The 24,874-nt window shown below is 43.6% G+C and overlaps 2 protein-coding genes and 1 pseudogene across 7 annotated transcripts in view; 2 read left to right on the top strand and 1 right to left on the bottom strand.

The window, feature by feature from the left end:
- Positions 1-2,568, bottom strand: part of AFF1 (ALF transcription elongation factor 1) — a 204,386-nt gene extending 201,818 nt beyond the window's left edge. Inside the window, exon 1 of one of the 5 annotated variants that reach the window (XM_024245831.3) lies at positions 2,282-2,568. The gene's annotated coding sequence lies outside the window, so the exon portion shown is untranslated. Of the gene's footprint in view, positions 1-626; positions 1,430-2,281 lie in introns of those variants that run through there. The other 4 variants (XM_024245833.3, XM_063723829.1, XM_063723827.1 and 1 more) reach the window with 4 other exon arrangements.
- LOC100936745 (zinc finger protein 415-like) lies at positions 1,347-12,347 on the top strand. Of its 2 annotated transcripts, none has more exons than XM_063723830.1 (3): positions 1,347-1,538; positions 5,185-5,282; positions 11,177-12,347. In XM_063723830.1, the coding sequence occupies exons 1-3, from the start codon at positions 1,429-1,431 to the stop codon at positions 11,245-11,247; spliced, it is 279 nt and encodes a 92-aa protein (XP_063579900.1). In that variant the 5' UTR covers positions 1,347-1,428; the 3' UTR covers positions 11,248-12,347. The 2 variants fall into 2 exon arrangements, 1 of the variants encoding a protein (XP_063579900.1); XR_008524222.1 differs by lacking the exon at positions 1,347-1,538 and adding an exon at positions 2,672-3,028.
- Positions 12,348-23,591: 11,244 nt separating this feature from the next.
- Positions 23,592-24,303, top strand: LOC100459863 (actin-related protein 2/3 complex subunit 1A-like; annotated as a pseudogene).
- Positions 24,304-24,874: the final 571 nt, after the last annotated feature.

Below are 24,874 nucleotides of genomic sequence, written 5' to 3'. Positions count from 1 at the left end.
AAACCTAATTAAGCAAGTATCTCAGTCAATTAAAAAAGTAACTTTCCCCTCAACCAGCTCTGCGAAATCCAGTTAAACCGAAGAGGAAATAGAAGAGATAGCTAGTTTTGATATAGTCTTATTACCCTATAGTAGATTAGTGATTCTGGTGGCAAAAAATGCATGCCTGTTACGCATGTAGGAGAAAGCAATGTTAAAATGGCCTGGACTTTTGTCATAAATTTTCAATCTCTAAATGATCTTTGTATTCTAATTTAACACACTGTGATTCTTCAAAATTATAGTTTTGCAAAGTTGAAGAGTTAAGCAAATGCCAAAGACACAAATTCAATTGTTACAGTGAATGAATAAGGCAGATTAATATTTAACAGTTCATTTTCTTGCAGGTGAAAAGCAAAGAATTCACAGCAACATACCTGCAAGTCCCACATCTCCAGCCTCAACATCCTTGTAAGTTATATTTGAAAAAAGAAAAGTCTCCAATATCTAAACTCATTTTCCCCAAAAGTCCCACTCTTCAATCTCTATTTGTCTCAAAGTGACCAAATCTATCCCAAATTATTTCCTTGGTTCTTTCTCTCCATAAAAATGGCTTAATTCCAATGAGTTTCTCTAGTTTTACGTACCACTTATGTATTTTCTTGCTTTCTCTCATCTCCCCTCGGATCATCTTCCTTTAGTTCTCACCACTGCTTTTCTGCATATTTATCTTCAAATATTCAAGTACAACACTTTCCAACATCCACAAGAGACAACACCTTGAAATTAAAGCAGGCAAACCATCCAGAATTTTCCACTCTCCTGTGAATCTACTTCCAGAATATCCACTCAAGGAATCCTTCCCACTAAAGATGAAAGGCGAGCTAAGGAAATACATTAGACAGAGGAAGTAAACACTGAAACAGGGCCATGCCTAGGTATTCTTCGGCCCCAAAGAAAAAAAACTAGACTCTGGGTCCAAAGGTCTTTTTCGTGACTTTTATCCCCACCCAGAGGCCGACACCACGCAGGTCTGAGAGTGGTATCCCACGGCCACCTACCTTCTACACACACCGCATGACCTTGCTCTGAAATAATCTTGCACAAGCAAAATTCTCCACGCCTCTCAGACTCCTACCTAGTGTTTATGTGCTTCAGTTTCTGAGCTCGTCTCACTTTGCAACTGTCCCAGGGAACACTGGGTCTTCGCCTTAATTTACAGGTTTGCATTGAAAGTTTTAAATCAGTCTGATTTCCCCGTGGTAAGTCACACCCCACAACGTGCACCAAGGCGGGGGGGTGGTTAAAATTATCTCCGGCTCCACCCTTAAATAAAACAAATCACTTGGCTGCAAGGCCTTTCCCCCAACAGAGACTGGTTCAAGGGAGATTCGGACACATCTCCACCTCCAAAGCCAAGTGCTTTCCCGGGATGATCTGCATAACAATATGCGGGTGCTGGTGGTGGAGAAGCTCCGGGAAGAGAAAACTAGCAGGACGGTATCGAACCGCCCGCAGGCCCGTCGCAGCTCCATTAATGCAACTACCATTACACTAAGGTAACGTGTGATTCACACTCTCCACCTTCTCTCCCCTCTCATTCCCTGGCTCCGGCGCTCGCACCGTCGGAGGGTGGGGTTGCGACGGCCACAGAGGATGGGACACCCGAGGGAAAAAAGCATTATCAAGAGAAATTAACCAGTCCCATACTAAAGACGCCTCTCCCTCTGTCCCAGAAGTTAAGTCTCAGAAGGTGGCTCCAACTCCTCCCCGGAGGCTACGGACCACCGACATACGCCTCCCTCCTGCTCTCAGTGAGACGCGACGGGAAGCCCTCATCTCTCTCCACGATAGGCACAGGGAAGGGTCCCGGGGTGCAGGAAAGAACCACCCCACTTTTCCCCGCCCCCTCCCCCCAAGAAACTTCTGGGACTCATTACGCAACTCAAGTAGCAAGTCCCAACAACGGGACAGCTCTCCGCAAAACGCGGGGTGCACAGGCAAACATCTGACTTGGGGGCTGGGGTTGAGGGAGGAGCATGGGTCTCTTCCCATGTCCCCGTCCCTTTTCTACGCGCTACCTGCCGCGGGATCGCAAGTAGGGCGGTGAGAGCTCTGAGCCCTCGTCCGTTCTCCCCGAAGGCTCCCACCGGAAAAGTGGGAACGCCAGCGACTTGAGTCAGCGTGCTGGGAAGCCGGCAGAGAGGCGGGGAGAGCCTCGGCTTCCGAGAAGTCCGCGGCGGCGGCGTCGGGGGCCGGGCGGATCGACCCCCAGCCCTGGGTGGCGCAGGGCTGCGCTCACCTTCCAGACCCTTCCGTCCTCTAGTCCCGGGTCGGGCGCCCTCGTCACCTCCGCCCTCCCCTGACCTGTTGCGGTGGGAAAGGGCGCAAGTGCGGACGACGCAGGGCAGCGCGTCCTCCCGGGGCTGGGCTGCGGAACCACGGAGGCAAAGGTGCAGCTGCGGCCGCAACGCGCGCAGGCGGCGGCCGAGTGCGCAGGGGCCGCGCGCGCCCGTCGCTCGCTAGCTGGCTGGTAAGCTCAGCGCGCCGGCCGCCCGGGACGCCCCGAGGCCCCGCCCACCGCGCGAGGCCCCGCCCCCACCCCCACCCCCCGAGCCGCGGTACCGGGTTCCGCCCCGGCCCGCGCCCTCTAGCTGGCGCCACCCAAGCGGCAAGGGACGTCGCGGCCCTCCCGGGATTGGTGGGAGGATCGTGGGGGAGCGGCAGCTCAGGACGGAATACGGCAATGACCGCCTCGGTCGCGAGGGTGACCCTGCCCCGGGCTGCTGTGGGGGCGCAAGAACCCTTTCACTTTACGGCGAGATTAAGCTCAGGGTCAAGTTCTGAGCAAAAAGTGTCAAGGAGCCTTTTTGCAACCTCCTATACTATTGAAACAGATTCTGTGCCCTTTAAAGGAGATAATTAACATCTGGGGAGCGCTTTACAATTTAGAAAAGGCCTTACACAGGCCTGTTTCATCTTCACAACAATCTTATAAAACAGATATATTGTTCCCATTTCCCAAATAATGAAACAGAAGCGCTGAAAAGTAAGTATTGTGCTCAATGTCACAGGCTACTAAGTGGCATGGGAAACCAGGTCTCCTGAATCTAGCCTCCGGGTTTCTGCTCTCCACCAGCCCAACCTCAGAAAACTCTAATAGGTGCAGGGGGCTTTGGCAAATAGGCCCATGGGAAGAAGGGGAAACTTATGTCTAGTTAAGTCGCTGCCCGATTCCTGCTGTAAACATACCAAGGAAAGCAACAGGCTGTCTTCATTGTGTTGTTGCACCGTCTTTCCTGAAAGGGACGCAGAAAGATTACATCAAATGGCCCAGGTTTCGCCGCCAATATTTTATGGTTTAAAATGGGTGAAATTATTTGGATGAAGAAAAGTGCCTTACTTAAATTTAATATGATGTGCAATGTAAATTGGTATAATGTGTGAAAATAAGCCCCTCCCTGCCTTCTCTGTTCTTTCCTCTTTTTAATTTTGTTTGTCTCTACTGCTCTGCTCAACGCTTTTATTGTCCACATAATTTAAAACCTAATTGATGGATATTTGCATTTCCAAATTAAACGTTTGGCTACTTGACTTAATTTCCCATGGATTGTTTTCCAAAATATAACTCTTCGCCCTACTCCATATCCTCCCATCGGGAGATTGGTTTACCTAGACAGCTAAAATAATTAAGGTGACCCTGATGAAACCTGGTGGTGTATCTATCTAAGATGAAAGTTTTGGTCATCCCTGAGCAGGATGGGACAGGAGTCATCTCTTACAAAGTGTTTGTACACCTTTTAAAGGTTTCTAACAGAGACTGATCTCTATTCTAATCAATAACAAATATTTTAACGTTTTTGCTATATAATGAATACATTTCATTGTGAAATATATATTAGCATGGTAATATTTTATAATCTGAAAACTTTTACCACTTCTATCTAAAATGTTTTCCTTTTTCGTGTTCTTTTTGTATCATCCCATAGTATCTCCTATAGGGCTCTTCAAACTATGGTCAACTTAGTAAATGATGTTGACAGTGGCAGTGTGATAATTTTATTTTCCTGCCTTTGGAATTGAAGAATGTAATTTTGCAAAAATTTTGTTGAAGATGATGTAGCTTTGGTTCAGAGAGTAGCTCATTCCATTTATATCAATATTCTTAAGGCAATGTGCTAGGTGACGAGCCATATTGATGACAAAGACAGAGCTCCTATTTTCATGACATTCCAGTGTGGTGGCAGAAACAAGCAAGTAAATAAATAATTCCAATGCACACTTCTGTTGATTTATTTCCTGAATGGTGACTGGCTATTTAAAAAGACTAAATCAAATTAATTTTCTCATAATGAATAAAAAAGAAGGATAGCCATGCCAGTGAGTTATTATTATTTTTTAAGTTGCCTTTCTCTCTCTTCTGCTGGTCATCTTATATAAATAGTCAATAAGAAGGCTATTTTAAGAAGTGATTACACTATATCTACTTAAAAAAATTTTTTATATCTACTTTTTAAATTTCAGACATAAACAAAAGGAGAGTAATTATGTAATGGAGTTGCAGATATTTAATTTTGTTAGCTACACTTTGCTCCATCATCTTCCTTACAGGAGTTCTTAAATTACATTTTTAGCACACTCAATGAAATTCCGGCACTTTCTTAATTTTGACAACCTAATCTCATACATTTCAGATTATGTTTCTAATAAGATGAAGCATGTTTCTGACATCAGTGCTTTTTTAACAGAACCCCCCCACCCCCCAAATAAATCTCCCTTTTAAATATGATGATGGGACTTTTTAGCTGCTTCTGCATATGAGGGCTCCTGGGATGTTACCTGACAATTTTCAGCCATGATTTTACTTAAAATTTAAAAACAAATTAGTAAAACCCCTGGGACTCATAGAAGCTCACAGGATGTATTCTCAGAGCACCTAAACAGCCCATGAGGAGGGAAGACAACATTAAGATAGAGGCAGGTGAGGAATGTGCCCAGCATCACAACATGGACAGCTGTTTGGTCAAACTGAAGTACTTCTAAACTCTGCAGTTGTGCAAGATCCAAGCATTTTAAGCCAGCAGCTTAAATTATGTTCCTCCAAATGACTGCATGTATATCTCAAAGGGCATTAATTTATTCTCCCAAAGTATATAAATAAATCTTTTTTTTTTTTTGATATGAAGTTTCACTCTTGTTCCTCAGGCTGGAGTACAATGGCACCATCTCAGCTCACCACAACCTCCGCCTCCTGGGTTCAAGTGATACTCCTGCCTCAGCCTCCCGAGTAGCTGGGATTACAGGTATGTGCCACCATGCCCCGCTAATTTTGTATTTTTAGTAGAGACGGGTGTTTCTCCATGTTGGTCAGGCTGGTCTCGAACTCCCAACCTCAGGTTATCCGCACGCCTTGGCCTCCTAAAGTGCTGGGATTACAGGCGTGAGCCACCACACCCAGAATAAATAAATCTTTTTTTTTTTTTTTTTTTTTTTTTTGAGATGGAGTCTCGCTCTATTGCCCAGGCTGGAGTGCAATGGCGCAATCTCGGCTCACTGCAAGCTCCATCTCCTGGGTTCATGCTATTCTTCTGCCTCAGCCTTCTGAGTAGCTGGGACTACAGGTGCCTGCCACCATGCCCGGCCAATTTTTTGTATTTTTAGTAGAGACGGAGTTTCACCATGTTAGCCAGGATGGTCTCGATTTCCTGACCTCGTGATCTGCCCGCCTCGGCCTCCCAAAGTGCTGGGATTACAGGCCTGAGCCACCACACCTGGTGGAACAAATAAATCTTAACCTGAGCATATACTTATGATTAAAAATAGAATAAATTAGGCCAGGCACTGTGATCACGTTCAGAATCCCAGCACGTTGGGAGGATGAGGCAGGAGGATCGCTTGAGCCCAGGAGTTCAAGACCAGCCTAGGCAACGTAGTGAGTTCCTATATCTACAGAAAGCAAAAAAATTAGCTAGGCGTGGTTGTGCACAACTGAGGTCCCAGCTGCTTCAGGGGCTGAGGTAGGGGGATAACTTGAGCCCTGGAGGTCAAGGATGCATTGAGGTATGATCATGACACTGCACTCCAGCCTGGGTGACAGAATGAGATCCCACCTCAAAAAAAATTAAATTAAACAGCCAACCCAGACTCCAGGGAAAGCAGTGTAGATGAGGAGAGGGAGATGCTGGCACTGAGGAGGGAGGAAAAAGGAGGAAGGATTAGTCTAAGCCAGGTTAAGGGAAGTAGAGGAAGGGCCAGTTCCCAAAAAAGAACAGAAACCAAGAGGAGGAGCGGGACTTCAAGGCAAAGATTATGAGGGGGGCGGTGATATGAAATAGGACAGGAAAAGTCAACCAGAAACTGATAGTGAAGGGCACTACATGCCAACCTACAAAGCTTTCCTTTCATCCTAAATGCAGTGGGTAGGAGATTGATTTGATCATGTGGCATTTTAGAAAGATTACTGAGACTGCCACATGAAAGCGGATTGGAGACAGTCAGGCTACAATTATAATCCCTAAGGTTAATGCAAGAAAATGTACAGAAAGCCAGGTATAGATTGTGGGCAGATAGAGAAATTCTTAGTTATCTATCTCTATCTGGGAGGCAGATATGCAAATGTGAACTTGCTGTAAGAAGAACCAGGTGCACAATTATTATAATTAAAATAACTGTCTGTATTTTGTGATGAATACTTTGCAGAAAACGTGATTCCTAGTGACCTGACATCACTTTTTCTAACAAATATGAGGTTCATACTGTATGTAAATTTTTCCTCATTGCTACACACTACTCCCCAAATCCAGTGGGGACTGTGAATACTTTTTAGTCATGTAGTTGTATTGTTAAACTGATTTCACATTTAAAGTAGTAATTTGCAAAATTCCAGTGCAGCTGGAACAAAACACAATGTGAGCACAATAATATTTTTTCATCCCCCAAAACAAATGTAGGGATTTAACTGAGTTTCCACAATTTCCCAGACATTGTACATATATAACTTTATTTAACCTCCTTGAAAATGTGGGTATATTGTCTAGTTCATGAATAAAGAAGTTATAACCTCAGAGAGATATTTCATCTTGATCATGATTATATAACCAATTAAATAGTAGAAGTAGAATTTGAACTCAGCTCTTCCATGGCTGAAGGCCATGTTCTTAACACTATACACAAAAGTAGATTAGTATAAGTGTTTCAACTAGTGTCTATTAGTGTGAAATTCACATCAGCAGGCTCAAGGGAGCTGGCAATGGGGTTTTCATGCTGACAGTTATATCTGGAGGACTAAATAAGAAGAGGAAAAGGAAACCTGAATGATTATGGGAAAGTCAAATAGTTGAGAAGTGGGAAGGAAAAGAAATAATAGGGTTAGACTAGAAAAACTAAGTTACAGTGCCCCGGTGGAGCAGGATTGGAGGTAAGAGCACCCTAAAGACTATGTCACAACTTCAAGAACTCAGCACTCAATACTTTGATTCATCTCAACCCACATCTCTCTTCTAAGTTCCAGACTATCACCCTCATTGGTTTGCAAGAAATTCCACGTGGTTGTCCCACAGGCAAAATAAATTCAATGTAGCTAACATAGAACTTATACTACCCAATTCCTGTTATTTGGTCCCCAACTTTTGTTAATGGTGCCATTATAGACTCGGGATTCTGATTCAAGTGTCCATTACTTACCAAGTCATATTTAACTTTCCTCTTAAATCTCTCCCTTCCTTATGAGTTTTCTTCCCTTTTTTTGTTTTACTTCTTTATTCTTGTATTAAATAGCTACTGTCAGGTACTAATTCTGCTCAATTCTGGGGATATAAACAGAAATAAGAGAATAACCTTGTTCTCAGAGAGTTCGTATCTAGAAGGAGAATGTGGTAGGCAGAAGTCTAAGATGGCTCCCAAGATTCCCAATCCCACATGATTTCATTTCCTCTCCTTGAGTGTGGTTGGGCCTGACTGAACCAGGTGAGCTCTTTTTTGAAAAGAGGATCTAGGAGCCAAAGAAGGAGTAAGTCAGAGAGATCCAAAGCTGCAGCAGCTTCTCTTCTGTTGGCCCTAAAGGAGCAAATTACCATGCTATATAGAGGCCATATAGCAAGGACCTGAAAGCATCCTCTGGGAGCTGAGGGTGGCCTCTGGCCAACAGCTAGTAAAAATAAAAAAAAAAATAAATAAAAGGCCACAGTCATAAGAAATGTATTGTGCCAAGGGAACTTGAAAATGAACTTTCCTTAGTCAAGCCTCCAGATGAAGATACATCTGGCTACACCTTGATTTCAGCCTAGTGAGATCCCGAGCAGAGGACCCAGGTAAAACATGCTGCAAGTCTAACCTACAGAAATTGTCAGGTAATGAATGAGTGTTGTTTTAGACTGCTAAGTTTGTGGTAATTTGTTATGCAGCGACAGAAAACTCACACGGAAAGACAAAAAATAAATCTATGTCTTGCTCAGTGCTAGGCTGGAGGCACACATGATAGAGCATAGGAGGTTATCAGAGCACAGACAGGGACATCCAACAAACACTAAAGGACTTGGGGAAGGCATCCTGGCAGAGGTAGTAACTAAGATGAATTCTAAAACAAAAGAGGGAGAAGAGAGAAGGAGAGAGAAGGAGGAAGAAAAAAATTTTTTGAAAGAAGAAAAGAGGAAGTTGGGGAAAATGTGTGTGATCAAACGGGGACATGAAACTTCATGGGCAGAGGGAGTTAAATATCCACAAGTCCCAAAGTCATAGAGTTCATAGTGACCTTTAGAAACTAAAAAGACATCAATATGTCTGAATTCGGGGACGAATGGTAAAAAATGAGGATGGAGATGTAAAAAGAAAAAAAGAACATTTACCATTTACTGATTGTATACTACATGGAAGCCCACAGTGTCAGCTCATCCTGCCTCACCACAACCCCAAGTCAGAGATGGATGGCACAGGTCATTTGCTCGTTTGCCTCAAATCTAGTCTAGTCTAGTCTAGGTGCCCTTCCTCTACTCTGCCTTCAGTCATGGGGTAGATTCTCCCAAACCACCTTTTCAGGGCTTTGCTGGGAAACTGGCTTCTGGGTGGATTTGGGCAGTGGAAGGCACTGGGAGGAGATAGAAGGGCAGGAAGAGAGGCGACTCCTGGGTATTTCTCTTCTTTCTCTGCTCTGGGCAATGGCTCTGGCCCAGTGGCAGCGCCTCCCCCATAGCCCCAGCTTCTACAGATCCCAATGAACAGCTCTGCCTCCTGGGCTCCTGTAACACTAAGTTCTCCCTTAGTCCCCACCTTAGGGTGGCAGTTGCTTAATCCCTGAATAGTCTCACCTTCCCCTTTTGGGTCTTTCAGTATTAAATTCTCTCCACTGAATTACGTGGCGTGAGTGTTATTTTTGTAACTGGATCCTCACTGAATCACCATGTTTGACAAATAGCTACGAATCAGAAAGATTGAGCAACTTGCCTAAGGTCACACAGTTGGGATGTTGTCGGGCTGGGGTGTAGATGTTTGTTTGGCTGTGAAGCCTATCTTTCCACCCAGCTGCATTGTCTCTCAGAAACTTTCCATCACCATTCTGAGTCAGCTCCTTAGAACTTCACCATTACAGCAACCTCTACTCTCAGATGAATCTTCCTTAATTATACCTCTAGTCATGTGATATATGTGGCAATTGCAAAGGGAATTCAGTATCAACTCCTCATTCTAGACTCCAGACTTTCCAGAATTTTTTTTTTTTTTTTTTTTTTTAGATGGAGTCTCACTCTCATTGCCCAGGCTGATCTCGGCTCACTGCAACCTCCACCTCCCGGGTTCAAGCAGTTCTCTACCTCAGCCTCCTGAGTAGCTGGGATTACAGGTGCCCGTCACCACGCCTGGATAATTTTTGTGTTTTTAGTAGAGACAGGGTTTCACCATTTTGCATTTTGGCCAGGCTGGTCTTGAACTGCTGACCTCATGATCCACCCGCCTCGGCCTCCCAGAGTGCTGGGATTACAGGCATAAGTCACCGTGCCCGGCCCCAGAATATTTCTTTAAACCAGTCTTTTTGACTTCACTTTTGCTAGACATTTTGCTCTACTGGAAAGCTGCCCTTGATTTTCACTTGTACGTATTTACTTATTCTATTTCTGTTCTCTTTAGCTAGAATGCTCTAGTTCCACCTGTAAAAAAAAAAAAAAAAAAAAAAAAAAAGAAAAGAAAAAAAATGACTGGATCTTGCTGTGTGGCCCATGCTGGGTTCAAGCAATTCTCCCACCTCAGCCTCCCAAAAGTGCTGAGATTACACACATGAGTCACCATGCCCGGCCTCCACCTTTTGATATAATATCTGTCCTTTGAAGCTTATTTATTCATGTATTCATTCATTCAGCAAGCCTGGGCAGGGTACATTCTAGGTCCTTAGGAGAGAAAATAGAACAAGATGACTCCTATCTTCTAGAATGGGGGTGGGCATACTTTTTCAGTAAAGGGCCAGATAGTAAACATTTTAAGTTTTGTGGGCCACATGGTCTCTGTCACAACTACTCAACTCTGCTATTATAGCACAAAGGCAGCCATAGGCAGTACATAGAGAATGAATATGACTATTCCAATAAAACTTTATTTACAAAAGTGGGTGTTATGTTGTAGTTTGCCATGGTTTGTTGAGGCCCTCCTCTAAAAACTCACAGCTAAACAGATGGAAAAGCCCGCAGGAAATGATAATGCATAAAACATATCAAAGAAATATGGAGGATTGTACGGCAGGCACATGTGACAACAATAACATAAACATACCCTGAGAATGACCCGGTATGGCAGATGCACCTGACAGCAATAACGTAAGTATACCCAGAGAATGACCCTGTATGGCAGACTCACCTGATAGCAATAACGTAAGCATACCCTGAGAATGACCCTATCGTCTAAGAAGAATGTGTGTTTGGAGTTCCGAGCTAAGGAATCCAGGAGTGGCCAACCCGGAGATTCATTCCTTATCTATGAGGACCATAACCCGCAGCCTGCATTCCAGGGAATGCAGGCTGTACAGGGGATGGAGGCCCTCTTTTGTTTTGGGCTAAATGAACATTGCCAGGTGGAGGTTGCTAGGGGAAGTGTGTTAAGTGAAAATGCTATATAAATTGCATGCTTTTTACAATTGGTTGTGGTTCTCCTGTCCAGCCCACCAACACTAGACCACCCTGTATTTAAGTCCCCTCAATAAACCCTGTCTTGTTTGCAGGTTCCAAGTCTCTTCTTCGGCCTCTCAAACATAGTGCCATCCCTAATGAAGCCAACAGGGGTCCAGCATGACAGGATGGAAGTACAAGTGTCAGCACCTATGTGAGTCCCAAGAGGGGAAATTAGAAACAAAAAGGAAGAAGAGGACATAGGCCAGGCATGGTGGCTCACGCCTGTAATTCCAACACTTTGGGAGACCGAGGTGGGCAGATCACCTGAGGTCAGGAGTTCAAGATCAGCCTGGTCAACATGGCAAAAGCCCGTCTCTACTAAAAAATACAAAAAATTAGCCAGGCGTGGTGGTGGGAGCCTGTAATCCCAGCTACTAGGGAGGCTGAGGCAGGAGAATTGCTTTAATCTGGGAGGCGGAGGTTGCAGTGAGCTGAGATCGTGCCATTGCACTCCAGCCTGGGCGACAGAGTAAGACTCTGTCTCAGAAAAAAAAAAAAAAGAAAAAGAAAAAAAAAAGATGGTATAGTCAAAGAAATAACATTAAATTTCTTATAAGATGAATGATTTCAGATTGAAAATGTTTATAAAGGTGCCAAAGAGAAAAGGAAAGACCCACACTAGATACATTAGAATGAAATGTCAAAGTAACATACATAAAGAAGAAATTCTGAAATCTTCTAGAAAGAAAGAACATGTTATCTATGAAGGAACAAGGATCATATTGATATTAGATTTCTTAACAGCACATGTGCTGCAAGAAGACAAAGGAGTAATATTTAGTATTGTGAAACAAACCTAGAGCTTAGAATTTCATATTTAAAATTCTAAATAAATTATCATTCAAATTGATATAGTTTGGGGGCTGGGTGTGGTGGCTCACGCCTATAATCCCAGCACTTTGGGAGACTAAGGTGGGCAGATCACTTGAGCTCAGGAGTTTGAGACCAGCCTGGCAAACAGGGCAAAACCCCATCTCAAAATACAAAAATTAGCTAGATGTGGTGGTGCATGCCTGTAATCCCAGCTGCCTGGGAGGCTGAGGCACGAGAATTGCTTGAACTTGGGAGGCAGAGGTTGCAGTGAGCCAAGATTGTGCCATTGCACTCCAGCCTGGGCGACAGAGTGAGACTCAGTCTCATATATATATGAGACTGACAAATTGATATAGTTTGGATGTATGTCTGTGCCCCAGTCTCATGTTGAAATGTAATCTGCAATGTTGGAGGTGGGGGCTGGTGGGAGGTGGTTGGATCATGGGGGCAGATTTCCATGAATGGTTTAACATCATCTTCCTGGTTTGTCCTCATGACAGTGAGTGAGTTCTTGAGAGAACTCATCATTTAAAAATGTGTGGCACTTCCTCTCTTTCTCTCTTGCTCCTGCTCTGGGCATGTGACGTGCCTGCTCCCCCTTTGCCTCCTGCCATAATTCAGAGTTTCCTGAGGCCTCCCGAGAAGATAAGCAGATGCCAGCACCATGCTTCCTGTAAGCTGGCAGAACCATGAGTAAATTAAACCTCTTTTTTAAATAAGTTGCCCAATCTCAGGTATTTTTTATAGCAACGTGAGAAAGTGCTAGCACACAAATATAAGTTACCACTTAAATTATCATTCAAATATAAAAGCATAGTAAAGCTGACATTAAGCCTCAAGCATACAAGTTCACAGAAAATTTGTCACACAAGGACCCACATTATAAGAGAAGCAGAAATTCATACTGCTTTAAGAGATATCAGAGGCTGGGTGTGGTGGCCCATGCCTATAATGCCAGCACTTTGGGAGGCCAAGGCAGGAGGATCGTTTGAGCCCAGGAGTTCAAGACCAGCCTGGGCAACATAGTGAGACCTTGTCTCTGTAAAAAATCAAAAAATTAGCCATGGCCCAGGTATGGTGGCTCACGCCTGTAATCTTAGCACTTTGAGAAGCCGAGGGGGGTGGATCACTTGAGGATAGGAGTTCAAAATCAGCCTGGCCAACATGGTGAAACCCCATCTCTACTAAAAATACAAAAAATTAGCCAAGTGTGCCAATGCATGTCTGTAATCCCAGCTACTTGGGAGGCTGAGGGAGGAGAATCACTTGAACCCAAGAGGCAGAGGTTGCAGCGAGCTGAGATCACACCACTGCACTCCAATCTGTGTGACAGAGTGAGACTCTGTTTCAAAAAAAGAAACAACCACATGTGGTGGCATGTGCCTATGGTCCCAGATACTTGGGAGGCTTAGGTTGGAGGATGGCTTGGACCTGGGAAGTTGAGGCTGCAGCAAGCTATGATTGTGCCACTGCACTCCAGCCTAGGCAACAGAGTGAGACCCTGTCTCAAAAGAAAAAAGAAAAAAAAAGAGAGGGAGCAATATCAGAAGGTATCAAACATGTAAGTAAAATCCAAATAAAAGAACCAAAGAAAAGAGAAATAGAAACTATTTCAATTACAACTCAGAACTAAATTCCTAGAAAATATTAATATGACATGAAAGCATGCTAATATATTTATTTTGCAAGGATAATAATATGGATTTGACAACTTTAAAATAAATAGGGAGAAAATAAATAAGCTTATGGTGTTATCAATCAGGAGATAGAAATTATACCAATAATTTATCACGATTTTTTTTTTTTTTTTTTTGAGACAGAGTCTCACTCTTGTTGCCCAGGCTGGAGTGCAATGGTGTGATCTCAGATCACTACAACCTCTGCAGCTCAGGTTCAAAGCGATTCTCCTGCCTCAGCCTCCCAAGTAGCTGGGATTACAGGTGCCTGCCACCACCACACATGGCTAATATTTTGTATTTTTAGTAGAGACAGGGTTTCACCACATTGGCCAGGCTGGTCTCGAACTCCCGAACTCAGGTGATCCACCTGCCTTGGCCTCCCAAAGTACTGGGCTTACAGGCATGAGCCACTGTGCCCAGCAGGAAAAATTTAATATAAAGTTTACTAACTAATAAAACATGGTTAACTATTAAGACAGATAAAGGATAACTCTAAAGAATACCAGAACCTGGGCACAAGGGCTCATGCCTGTAATCCCAGCACTTTAGGAGGCCAAGGTGGGAGGATCACTTGAACCCAGGTGTTCAAGAACAGCTTAGGCAACATAGTGAGACCCCATCTCTACAAAAAATAAAAAAATAGGCAGGCATAGTGGTACATACCTGTAGTCTCTGCTACTCAGGAGGCTGAGATTAGAGGATAGTTTGAACCTAGGAGGTTGAGGCTGCGGTGAATCATGATTGTATCACTGCACTCCAGCTTGGGTAACAGAGTGAGACCATTTCTAAAAATTAAAAAAAAAAAAAAGCTGGATGCAGTGGCTAGCACCTGTAATCCCAGCTACTTGGGAGGCTGAGGCAGGAGGATCACTTGAGGTCAGGAGTTAGAGACCATCCTGGGCAACTTAGCAAGATCCCCATCTCTAAAAAGAAAAAAAAAAAGGAAGAAGAAAAAGCAAATGTAAACAGCTTGACTATCTCTAAGGCTGAGGGAGAACATCCAAGGGAGTAACAAACTTGGAAGAGATCTCAACCCTGAGGCTAAAATTCAGACCCCCTTGGAGAGGATGGGGCTGTAGCTAGATGGCAGAGAAATGATATGTGTAAATGACAGAGGAATTCACTGGAGTGCTGCAGCTGGAGGTGGTGTGCAGCTGCAGGTGGGGATGGTGAGCTGGAAGCCATCTACTGGGGTGAGGTGGAAGCTTACTGGAGAGTGAGTGCCAATGGGACTCCATAGGTGACACCATAAGAACAAGATCTAGAACAAGGAGATCTAGGAAGGGCAGCTACTGCCTATGCTATGCCTGCAGTGTCTCTCTAGTGCCCTCTGCTGATAGGCCTAACATTGCACCAGCTGGCAAATGAGAAATGTTCATGGGATCCAGATCCAGATTCAGATCCAGATCCAGATCAGTAACTCCAAACGAGAAAAAGAAAGATTGCTTTGGACTAAGGAGCAATAAATTGATAACTGGCACAGTGTTACCCTACCTTTTTTTTTTTCCCCATTCACGGCAATACTGTCAATATCCATTCCTGCTCTATATGTATGATTATTGGACATTCTATTTTGATACACTCCCTGGTTTTCTTTTCCTTTCATTGTTTTGGGGCTATTTTATAGCTCTGTAAGTTGTAGAAAACTAATAACAATGCAAAGGATTTTAGTTCATAGAAATGAAAATTATTTGTGTCTGGTGGAATATAGTAGATTAACCACCCTGTGGTTAGACCATTTTCCATCTTTTAAATAAATGCATTCTAGCATTCCTTGTTGCTTATTTATGTGTGGTTTTTTGAATTATCCTTTGATCTAGTTGTAACATCTTACTGGTTCTCTCATTAATTAATTAGGTCAATAAAACCTATCACACATATTCATTTTGTATTTGTATGTGAGTTATAATTTACCTTCTAAAAATTATACTTGAAATAAGCCAGTCACAAAATGACAAATATCGTATGATTCCACTTGTATGAGGTGCCTGGCATAGTCAAATTCATAGAGTCAGAAAGTAGAACAGTGGTTGTCAGGGCCTGGAGGGCAGGAAGGAAAGAACGAGGAGTTATTGCTTAATGGGTACAGAATTTCAGTTTGGGAGGATGAAAATGTTCTAGAGATGGGTGGTGGTGATGGTTGCACAACAATATGAATGTACTTCATGCCAATGAAGTGTACACTTAAAAATGATTAAAATGATAAATATTACATTATGCATATTTTACTACAATTTTAAAAATTAAAATTAAATTTTAATAGAGTTTATTCATTGCTTTTCAAATTCAGTCACAGTTTACTAAATATTCTGTTAGCTAAAGTCTAAATTGTAAAGTTAACCTCCAACAACTTGTATATTAAATCATGGGGGATAAAAGAAAATGGCTAACATTTAAAAATAAACATACATATTTACAAGCAAAGAGAAAATATGTAGCCAACCTACCACAGCCCTGTTTTTTAACTGATGACGAGGCCATGGTTGATATTTATGACCTTCTTCTGCTACCTACTCTGTATTCCCTTTGCCCTCAGCCAGAAGCTCAGCTGGTCAGCTGTCTTAGTGGAGTGACCTAAGTTTCATTTCTAAATTGTCTGAGTCTTAATATTCCAGCCTCTATTTTTGTGTGTGTGTGACAGTTTTCTGTTAATATTTTTTCTTGGTCATTGATATGGTTTAAATTTGTCCTCCAAAGTTTATATGTTGAAAACTTTTTTTTTTTTTTTTTTGAGAAGGAGTTTCACTCTTTTTGCCCAGGCAAGAGTGCAATGGTGCGATCTCGGCTCACCACAACTTCCATCTCCAAGGTTCAAGTGATTATCCTGCCTCAGCCTCCGGAGTAGCTGGGATTACAGGCATGTGCCACCATGCCCGGTTAATTTTGTATTTTTAGTAGAGACGGGGTTTCTCCATGTTGGTCAGGCTGGTCTGGAACTCCCAACCTCAGGAGTGATCCACCTGCCTTGGTGTGCTGGGATTATAGATGTGAGCTGCCCTGGCCTCCCAAAGTGCTGGGATTATAGACATGAGCCACCACGCCCGGCCATATATTAGAAACTTAATCCCCAATACAGCAGTACTATGTTAAAAGGTAGGACTTTTAAGAGGTGATTAGGTAATGGGAACTCTACCCTCAGAATGGATTAATGTTGTTATCAAAGGAGTGTGTTAGTTATTGAGGGAGTGGTTTGGTTATAAAAGTGAATTTGTTCCCCTTTTGCAATTGAGCATGCTCTCTAGCCCTGGGATGCCTTCCACCATGTTGTGATGCAGCAAGAAGGCCCTCACCAGATGAAGGTTCACAATCTTTGACTTCCCAGCCTCCAGAACTGCAAGCTAAATAATTTCTTCTGTTTACAAATGATCTAGTTTGTGGCATTCTATTATAACAGCATAAAATGGATTAAGACAAAAAAATTGGTACCAAGATTGGAGTTGTTGCTATAATAAATACTTGAAAATGTGGAAGTAGCTTTGGAACTGAGTAATAGGTAGAGGCTAAAAAGATCTGGAGCAGCAGGCTAGAAAAAGACTAGATTGCTGTAAATGGAGTATTAAGGGAGATTCTGGTGAGGGCTTAGAAGAAGAGAGCTACAGGGAAGGGCTGAGACTAATTATAGATTACTTAAGTGACCATGATTAGAATATTGGTGGAAATATGGACAGTAGAGGCCAATCTGATGAGGTCTTACATGGAAAAGAGAAATACCTTATTGGAAACTGGAGTAAAGGCCATCCCTGTTATGAAATGGCAAAGAACTTGGCTGAGTTGTGTTCATGCCCTAGACTTTACGGAAGGCAGAATTTAAGAGTGATAAGCTAGGATATCTGATGGAAGAGCTTTTTTCTTGTTGTTGTTTTTAAGACAGGATCTTGCTCTGTCACCCAGGCTGGAATGCAGTGGTGTGATCATAGCTCATTGCAGCCTCAAACTCCTGGGCTCAAGCAATTCTCCCAGCTCAGCCTCCTGAGTAGCTGGGATGCTACTTCCCCACACTCAGCTAATTTTTAAATTTTTTTTAGAGACAGGGTCTCACTTTGCTGCCCAGGCTGGTTTTGAACTCTTGGGCTCAACTGAACTGCCTGCCTTGGCTTCCTAAAGTGCAGGCGTTATAGTTGTTAGCCACCACACCCAGTTGGGTAAAATAAATTTCTAAGAAAAATATTTTTAGGACCTGTGTGGCTACTTTTAACCACATACAGTAAGATATAAGAGGAAATAAATGACTTAAGATGGAATTCATAATTTAAAAAGAAGCAGAATGGGGCCAGGCGCAGTAGCTTATGCTTGTAATCCGAGCACTTTGGGAGGCTGAGACAGGCGGATCACTTGAGGTCAGGACTTCAAGACCAGCCTGGCCAACATGGTGAAACCCCATCTCAACTAAAAATACAAAAAAATTAGCCAAGACTGGTGGTGCATGCCTGTAATCCCAGCTACTCAGGAGGCTGAGGCAGGAGAATCACTTGAACCCGGGAGGTAGAGGTTGCAGTTGGTCAAAATCATGCCACTGCACTCCAGCCTGGGTGACAGAGCAAGACTCCTTCTCAAAAAAAAAAAAAAAAAAAAAAAAAAAGAAAAGAAAAGAAAAAAAGCAGAATGGAAAGATTTGAAAATTTTCAGCCTGGTCACGTAAAAGATGAAAAAGTGTGTTCAAGAGAGAATACTAAGGATATGGCCAAGTGACCATTTGCTAAGGAGTTTAGTACATATAGAATAAAAAAGGAGAGAAAAGGATTTTGCTCTCTCTCTCTCTCCCCCTCTCTCCCCCCCTCCCCCCCCTCTCCCTCCCTCCCTCCCTCTTTCCCTCTCTCTCCCTTTCTCTTGGAGCTGGGATACTTTCCTCCTCCTGGCCTTGGACATTAGAATTCCAGGCTCTCTGATTATGGGACTCCAGGATTTACACCAATGCCCCCAGGTTCACAGGCCTTTGGCCTTGGACTGAGTATTACACCATCAGCTTCCCTGGCTCAGAGGATTTTGAACTTGGAATGAGTCACACTACCAGCATCTTAGGGTCTCCAGCTTGCAGATGGCCTGTCATGGGATTTCTCAGTCTCCATAGTCATGTGAGCCAATTCCTCTAATAAATCTCCCCATATCACGTGCACACACAACACACGGTTGGTTCTGTCTCTCTGGAGAACCCTGACTAATACAGGCATGGAAGTATTAAGAGATGTCCCAGGAAATCCCCTGGGTTCCATACATAGTTCTGTTTGTACTCTTGGTTTAGCAGTAACCTAAGTTCCCCTTTGCTAGTTGGGATCAATCACCAGCAGTATAGAAACCACTTATTCTACCTGTTGATTTATGACATAAGCAGCCCAAGATGGTCAGGTGGTATCCTCATCTTACAATGTAGTGGACTGGACACATAGTTTTATTTCTAATGGAAACATTTCTCTCTTGAGAACAAAAACTTTCACATCAGCAAGTCTTAGAGTTGCCAGGATAGGAAGAAACATTTTATAAGTGGGTTATTTGATACAGTAGTGAAAGGAGCCACTCTCACTCATACTCCTTGATTCCTGGACTCTTGTTCTGGCTGTGGAGGAGATGGCACTACATCACGGTCTCTGATTCAAAGCATATACTGCATCTTCCAAGTCAGAATCCGATCTTTAAAAGTGTGGTTTCACATCTGGCACTGCTGTGGTCTAAATGTTTATGTCCCCTCAAAATTCATATGTTGAAATCCTTACCCCCAAGGTGATAGTACTTGGAAGTGGGGCCTTTGGGAGATGATTAGGTCAGGAGGGCATAGCCCTCATGAATGGGATTAGTGCCCTTATAAATAAAAAAAGGACTGAGAGAGACCTGTCACCCCTTCTGCCATGTGACGTTAGAGTGAAAAGAAGGCTGTCTATCCAGAAGAGACATCTCACCAGACACAGAAATGTTTGGTACCTTGATCTTGCATTGCATAATGACATATTGGTCAATAACTGATGGTCCCATATGATTATAGTAGAGTTGAAAAATTCCTATACCTACTGATAGTGCAACACATTATCTTTTCTATGTTTATACAAATACTTATCATTTCAACTGCCAATAGTATTCAGTACAGTAACATGCTGTAAAGGTTTGTAGCCTAGGAGCAGTAGGTTATCTCACATGGCCTAGGGGCGTGGGAGGCTATACCATCTAGGTTTGTGTAAGCACAGTCTAAGATGTTCACAATGACAAAATCACCTAACAACACACTTCTTAGAAGGTATTCTTGTTTTTATGTGATACATGACTGTAAATTCCTTCCTTCCTTCCTTTCTCTTTCTCTTCCTCCCTCCCTCCCTTCCTTCCTCCCTCCTTCTTTCCCTTCCCTTCTCCTTCCTCCCTCCCTCCCCCTCTTCCTTCCTTCCTTTTCTTTTTCTTTCTTTCTTTCTCTTTTCTTTCTTCTTTCTTTTCTTTCTCTCCCTTTCTTCCTTTTTCTTTCTCTCTTTCTCTTTCTCTCTTCCTCTCTTTCTTTCTCTCTCTCTCTCCTTCCTTCCTTCCTTCGTCTCTCTCTCTTTCTTTATTTCTCTCTTTCCTCTTTTTCGAAGACAGGGTCTGATTCTGCTGCCCCGGGTGCAGTGAAGTGGCATGATCATAGCTCACTGCAGCCTTGAATTCCTGGGCTCAAGGGATTCATTCACCTCAACCTCCTGAATAGCTAGGGCTACAGGCACACACCACCAAGCCCAGCTAATTTTATTATTTTTTTGTAGAAATGGTGTCTTACTATGTTGCCCAGGCTGGTCTCGAACTCCTGGCCTTAAGAAATCTTCCCACCTTGGCCTCCCAGTGTTGGGATTGCAGGCTTGAGCCATCACACCCAGCCGTGATTGTAAATTTCTCTTGTTTATAAACCACCTAGTCCATAGTATTTTCTTATTGGAGCTCAAACAGACTAAGACAGGCAGCATAAATGAGTTTTCAGTAAGCAATTTTGCCTTTAAGTTAGGGGAGCCACTTCTAGATGCAGTATCCGCATTCTATAGACATGAGTTCACTGCTATATTCCCATTACCATGAAATGAGTTTCTTGAGCAGAAGCAGTGCTCTGTGGAATACCATGATGGTGAACAAGGTATTCTATGAGTCTGTGGAGGTTCTGGCAGAATCATTATGAATAGAAAAGGCATTTATACCGAGAATATGTGTCAATTCTAACGAGAATGAATTTCTGCCCTCTCAGTAATGGAAGAGTTCCAGTATAATCAGCCTGCTACCAGACAGCTGCTAATCATATGGCAATGGTGCCATATCAGGGGTCAGTGTTGGCATCTGCTGTTGGCAGATAAGGTGCTCGGCGATAGTGTCAGCCTGGCTAACCTTGGTTAGGAGCTTTAGGAGAAGCTGTTGTTGAGTCCATGTCTAGCCTCCATTCCTGCCATCATGACCACTTTATTCATGTGCCCATTGAGTAAACATTAAGTATCCAGAAAAAGTTTTGTTTTTTTTTTTTTTTGCATCCACATAGTATGTCATTTTGTCCTTTTGGTTATTCAGAGCATCCTCTGCTGTGAATTTCCCTTGATGAGCATTCACATAGACACACATCTTTGCAGTCTATGTCCTTTCCAAGAGGCACATCAACATACCTATTCCCCATACTTCTTTGTCACCAGTCTTTCAACCTTCTTCCTTCCTTGACCATCCAACCAAATTCTTAGCAACTGCACATAAATCAATGGAAGTACATACTTCTGTCCTCTTGTTCCAGACTAAGTAGATGTATTACTTTCCTAGGGCTGCTGTAACAAATGACCACAAACCAAGTGCCTTAAAGCAACAGAAATGTATTGTCTCATAGTTCTGGAGGCCACAAGTCTGAAAGCAAAATGTCATCAGGCCATGCTGTCTCTCAAGCCTCTAGGAGAGAATTGTTCATTCCCTCTTCCTAGCTTCTGGTGGTTGCTGGCACTCCCTGGTGTTCCTTAGCTTGTAGACATATCACTGCAACCTCCGTCTCCATCATCACATGGCATTTTCCTTGTATATCTGAGTCCAAATTTCCCTGTTCTTTTTTATTTATTTATTCCTTTTGAGACAGAGTTTCAGTCTTGTTGCCCAGGCTGGAGTGTAATGGTACAATCTTGGCTCACCGCAACCTCCGTCTCCCGGGTTCAAGCGATTCTCCTGCCTCAGCTTCCTGAGTAGCTGGGATTACAGGCATGCGCCACCATGCTCAGCTAATTTTGTATTTTTAGTAGAGATGGGGTTTCTTTCTCCATGTTGATCAGGCTGGTCTTGAACTCCTGACCTCAGGTGATCCGCCCCCCTCGGCCTCCCAAAGTGCTGGGATTACAGGCGTGAACCACCGTGCCCAGCCTTCCCTCTTTTAAGTACATCGGTCATTGAATTAAGGCCCACCCTAAAGCCATAAGACTTCATCTTAACTTGATTACATCTGCCATGACTCTATTTCTGAATAATCACATTCACAGGTTTTGGGTGGACATAGAAGTAGCCTTCTATGTAGGATATCCATTCATGGAAATGGCCCAGCACTGGTGCTGGAGCCCAAGAAAGGAGAGGAAGTCATCCATACATGGGAGCAACCTGGTGTGGGGAGTCAGAACTGGAGTGGGTGGTGGAGGGTGCTTATACAGGGGGGCAGCTCAGAGAACACAAGAGCACAAATGGCATGGGAGGGCTTTCACCCACGAGCCTGCGGTGGCCTAGTATTGCATATCAGAATACAATGAGATGAGGAGGATGTTTGCATGGGGAGGGAATGGAAGAGGTGATGGGAGGTTGGTCATATTCAGGAAGATTAATATATTCAGGTACATTAATATGTCAAAGATAATGAGGGTCAGGTTGCTCACTGTCAGAGAAGGGATTAAAGTATAGAAATAGAGAAAACTAGTCATCGGTCCCCGCGGTGAGCCTGTTTGCATTGGCTGCCCAGAGTCCGCGAATCCTCCACTCCAAGCCCGTCCGGACTCCTCTGCCCCAGCTTTCTCTCCTTTGAAAACACTAAGAATAATGTCACTGCATCAGTTTTTATTAGAGCCAATCACCTATCATGCCTGGAACAGGGATCGTACCCAGATTGCCCTCAGTTCCAATAATCACCAAGTGCACATCTATAAGAAGAACGGAGCCGGGCGCTGTGGCTCACGCCTATAATCCCAGCACTTTGAGAGGCCTCGGCAGGTGGATCACGAGGTCAGGAGTTCAAGACCAGCCTGGCCAAGATGGTGAAACCCCATCTCTACTAAAAATACAAAAATTAGCCAGGCGTGGTGTGGCAGGCGCCTGTAATCCCAGCTACCAGGGAGGCTGAGGCAGGAGAATTGCTGGTACCCAAGAGGTGGAGGTTGCAGTGAGCTGAGATCGTGCCACTGCACTCCAGCCTGGGTGATAGAGCCAGACTCTGTCTCAAAAAAAAAAAAAAAAAAAAGAATAACGGGAGCCAGTGGGTGAAAGCTCATGAACTCAAGGAGCACAATGGACATATCACAGGTATTGACTGGGCTCCCAAGAGCGACTGCATCGTCACTTGTGGGGCAGACCACAATGCCTATGTCTGGAGTCAGAAAGATGGTGTCTGTAAGCCAACCCTGGTGATCCTGAGAATTAACTGTGCAGCTACTTTTGTGAAGTAGTCCCCACTAGAGAACAAATTTGCTGTGGGAAGTGGAGCACGATTCATTTCTGTTTGTTACTTTGAGTCTGAAAATGACTGGTGGGTGAACAAGCACATTAAAAAGCCAATTCGCTCCACAGTCCTCAGCTTGGATTGCCATCCCAACAACGTTTTGCTGGCAGCAGGATCATGTGACTTCAAATGCAGACTGTTTTCTGCCTAAATTAAAGAAGTGGATGACAGCTACTCGGAAGGCTGAGGCAGGAGAATGGCGTGAACCTGGGAGAGTTCGTAGTGAGCCGAGATTGTGCCACTGCACTCCAGCCTGGGTGACAGAGTGAGACTCCATCTCAAAAAAAAAAAAAAAAAGTGGATGAAAAGCCAGTCAGTATGCACTGGGGCAGCAAGATGACCTTTGGGCAGCTGATGTCAGAGTTAGGTGGCAGTGGCACTGGTGGCTGGGTCCACGGGGTCAGCTTCTCTGCCAGTGGGAGCCGCCTGGCCTGGGTCAGCCACAACAGTACCGTGTCTGTTGCTGATGCCTCAAAAAGTGTGCAGGTCTCACACAGAGTTCCTACCGCTCCTGAGTGTTTCATTTGTCTCAGAGAACAGAGTGGTGGCTGCTGGCCATGACTGCTGCCCAACGCTCTTTACGATGACCGAGGCTTGCCTGACCTTCATCTCCAAGTTGGATGTTCCAAAACAGAGCATCCAACACAACATGTCTGTCATGAATGCTTTTGCAACATGGACAAGAGGGCCACGACTGAGGACCGCAACACGGCGTTGGAGATGCTGCACCCGAATAGCATCACTCAAGTCTCTATTTATGAGGTGGGCAAGCAAGATTGTCGCAAATTTTGCACTACTGGCATCGGTGGAGCCATGACAATTTAGGATTTCAAGACTCTCGAGTCTTCCATCCAGGGTCTCTGGATGTGGAGCTGAGTGAGCTTCCGCCATCCAGCACAACAAACTGTGGAAGATCGCAGCTGTGCTGTGGCACGATGGCGAGAAAGCCAGCCCCAAGGAAACACTGAGAACACATATCATGCCAATACCGTGTGGTTTTGTTTGAATATAAAATTGGTTAAAGTGTTGGTTTTTTAAAAGCAGTGCTTTTTTTTTTTTTAATTGTGACTTCATTCCATTTTTGACCAAAGCTTCTCTTTAAGTAGTTTATTATGGAAAATTGTGACACTAACTTAAAAGACAGTGTGAGGGAGATATGTAAATTGCCCAATGGAAAATTAAATTAAAAACTGAATGTGGTTTTGAAAAAAAAAGCAAAAACTAGAATGAACCTTGTGGATGGATTAGAATTGGAAGTACTGGAGTGACCTAATGGTCTTTAATATATTAAGATAGATATAGACATAAACATGTGTACACACATTTACATATATGTTTTCATATCCATATTCATACACATTTATATGTATATACTCATATACATATCTATATGCTCATATGTGTGTGTATACATGCACAAACACATGCATTGGTTAGTTCAATCCCCTGAAAGGACCTGGGAGTATTGACATCTCAATAGCAATAGCAAAACCGTACCCAAATATTGGTTTCTAAATACCATTTTGAGAGCAGGCAGAGCAGTTGGCTCATGGATATATAGGCAGGCATTGACTATCAGGAGACCTATTAATTCCAGGGAG

Source organism: Pongo abelii, chromosome 3, assembly GCF_028885655.2.
Source record: "Pongo abelii isolate AG06213 chromosome 3, NHGRI_mPonAbe1-v2.0_pri, whole genome shotgun sequence".
In the NCBI taxonomy this organism is placed as follows: domain Eukaryota; kingdom Metazoa; phylum Chordata; class Mammalia; order Primates; family Hominidae; genus Pongo; species Pongo abelii.
This window is presented reverse-complemented; position numbering and strand designations above follow the sequence as displayed.

Coding starts and splice junctions, on each gene's coding strand:
- LOC100936745 (XM_063723830.1), top strand. CDS start 1,429: ATGCGGGTGCTGGTGGTGGAGAAGCTCCGGGAAGAGAAAACTAGCAGG. Junction 1,539..5,184: donor GCAACTACCATTACACTAAG/GTAACGTGTGAT, acceptor CTTGTTCCTCAG/GCTGGAGTACAATGGCACCA. Junction 5,283..11,176: donor CCGAGTAGCTGGGATTACAG/GTATGTGCCACC, acceptor TCTTGTTTGCAG/GTTCCAAGTCTCTTCTTCGG.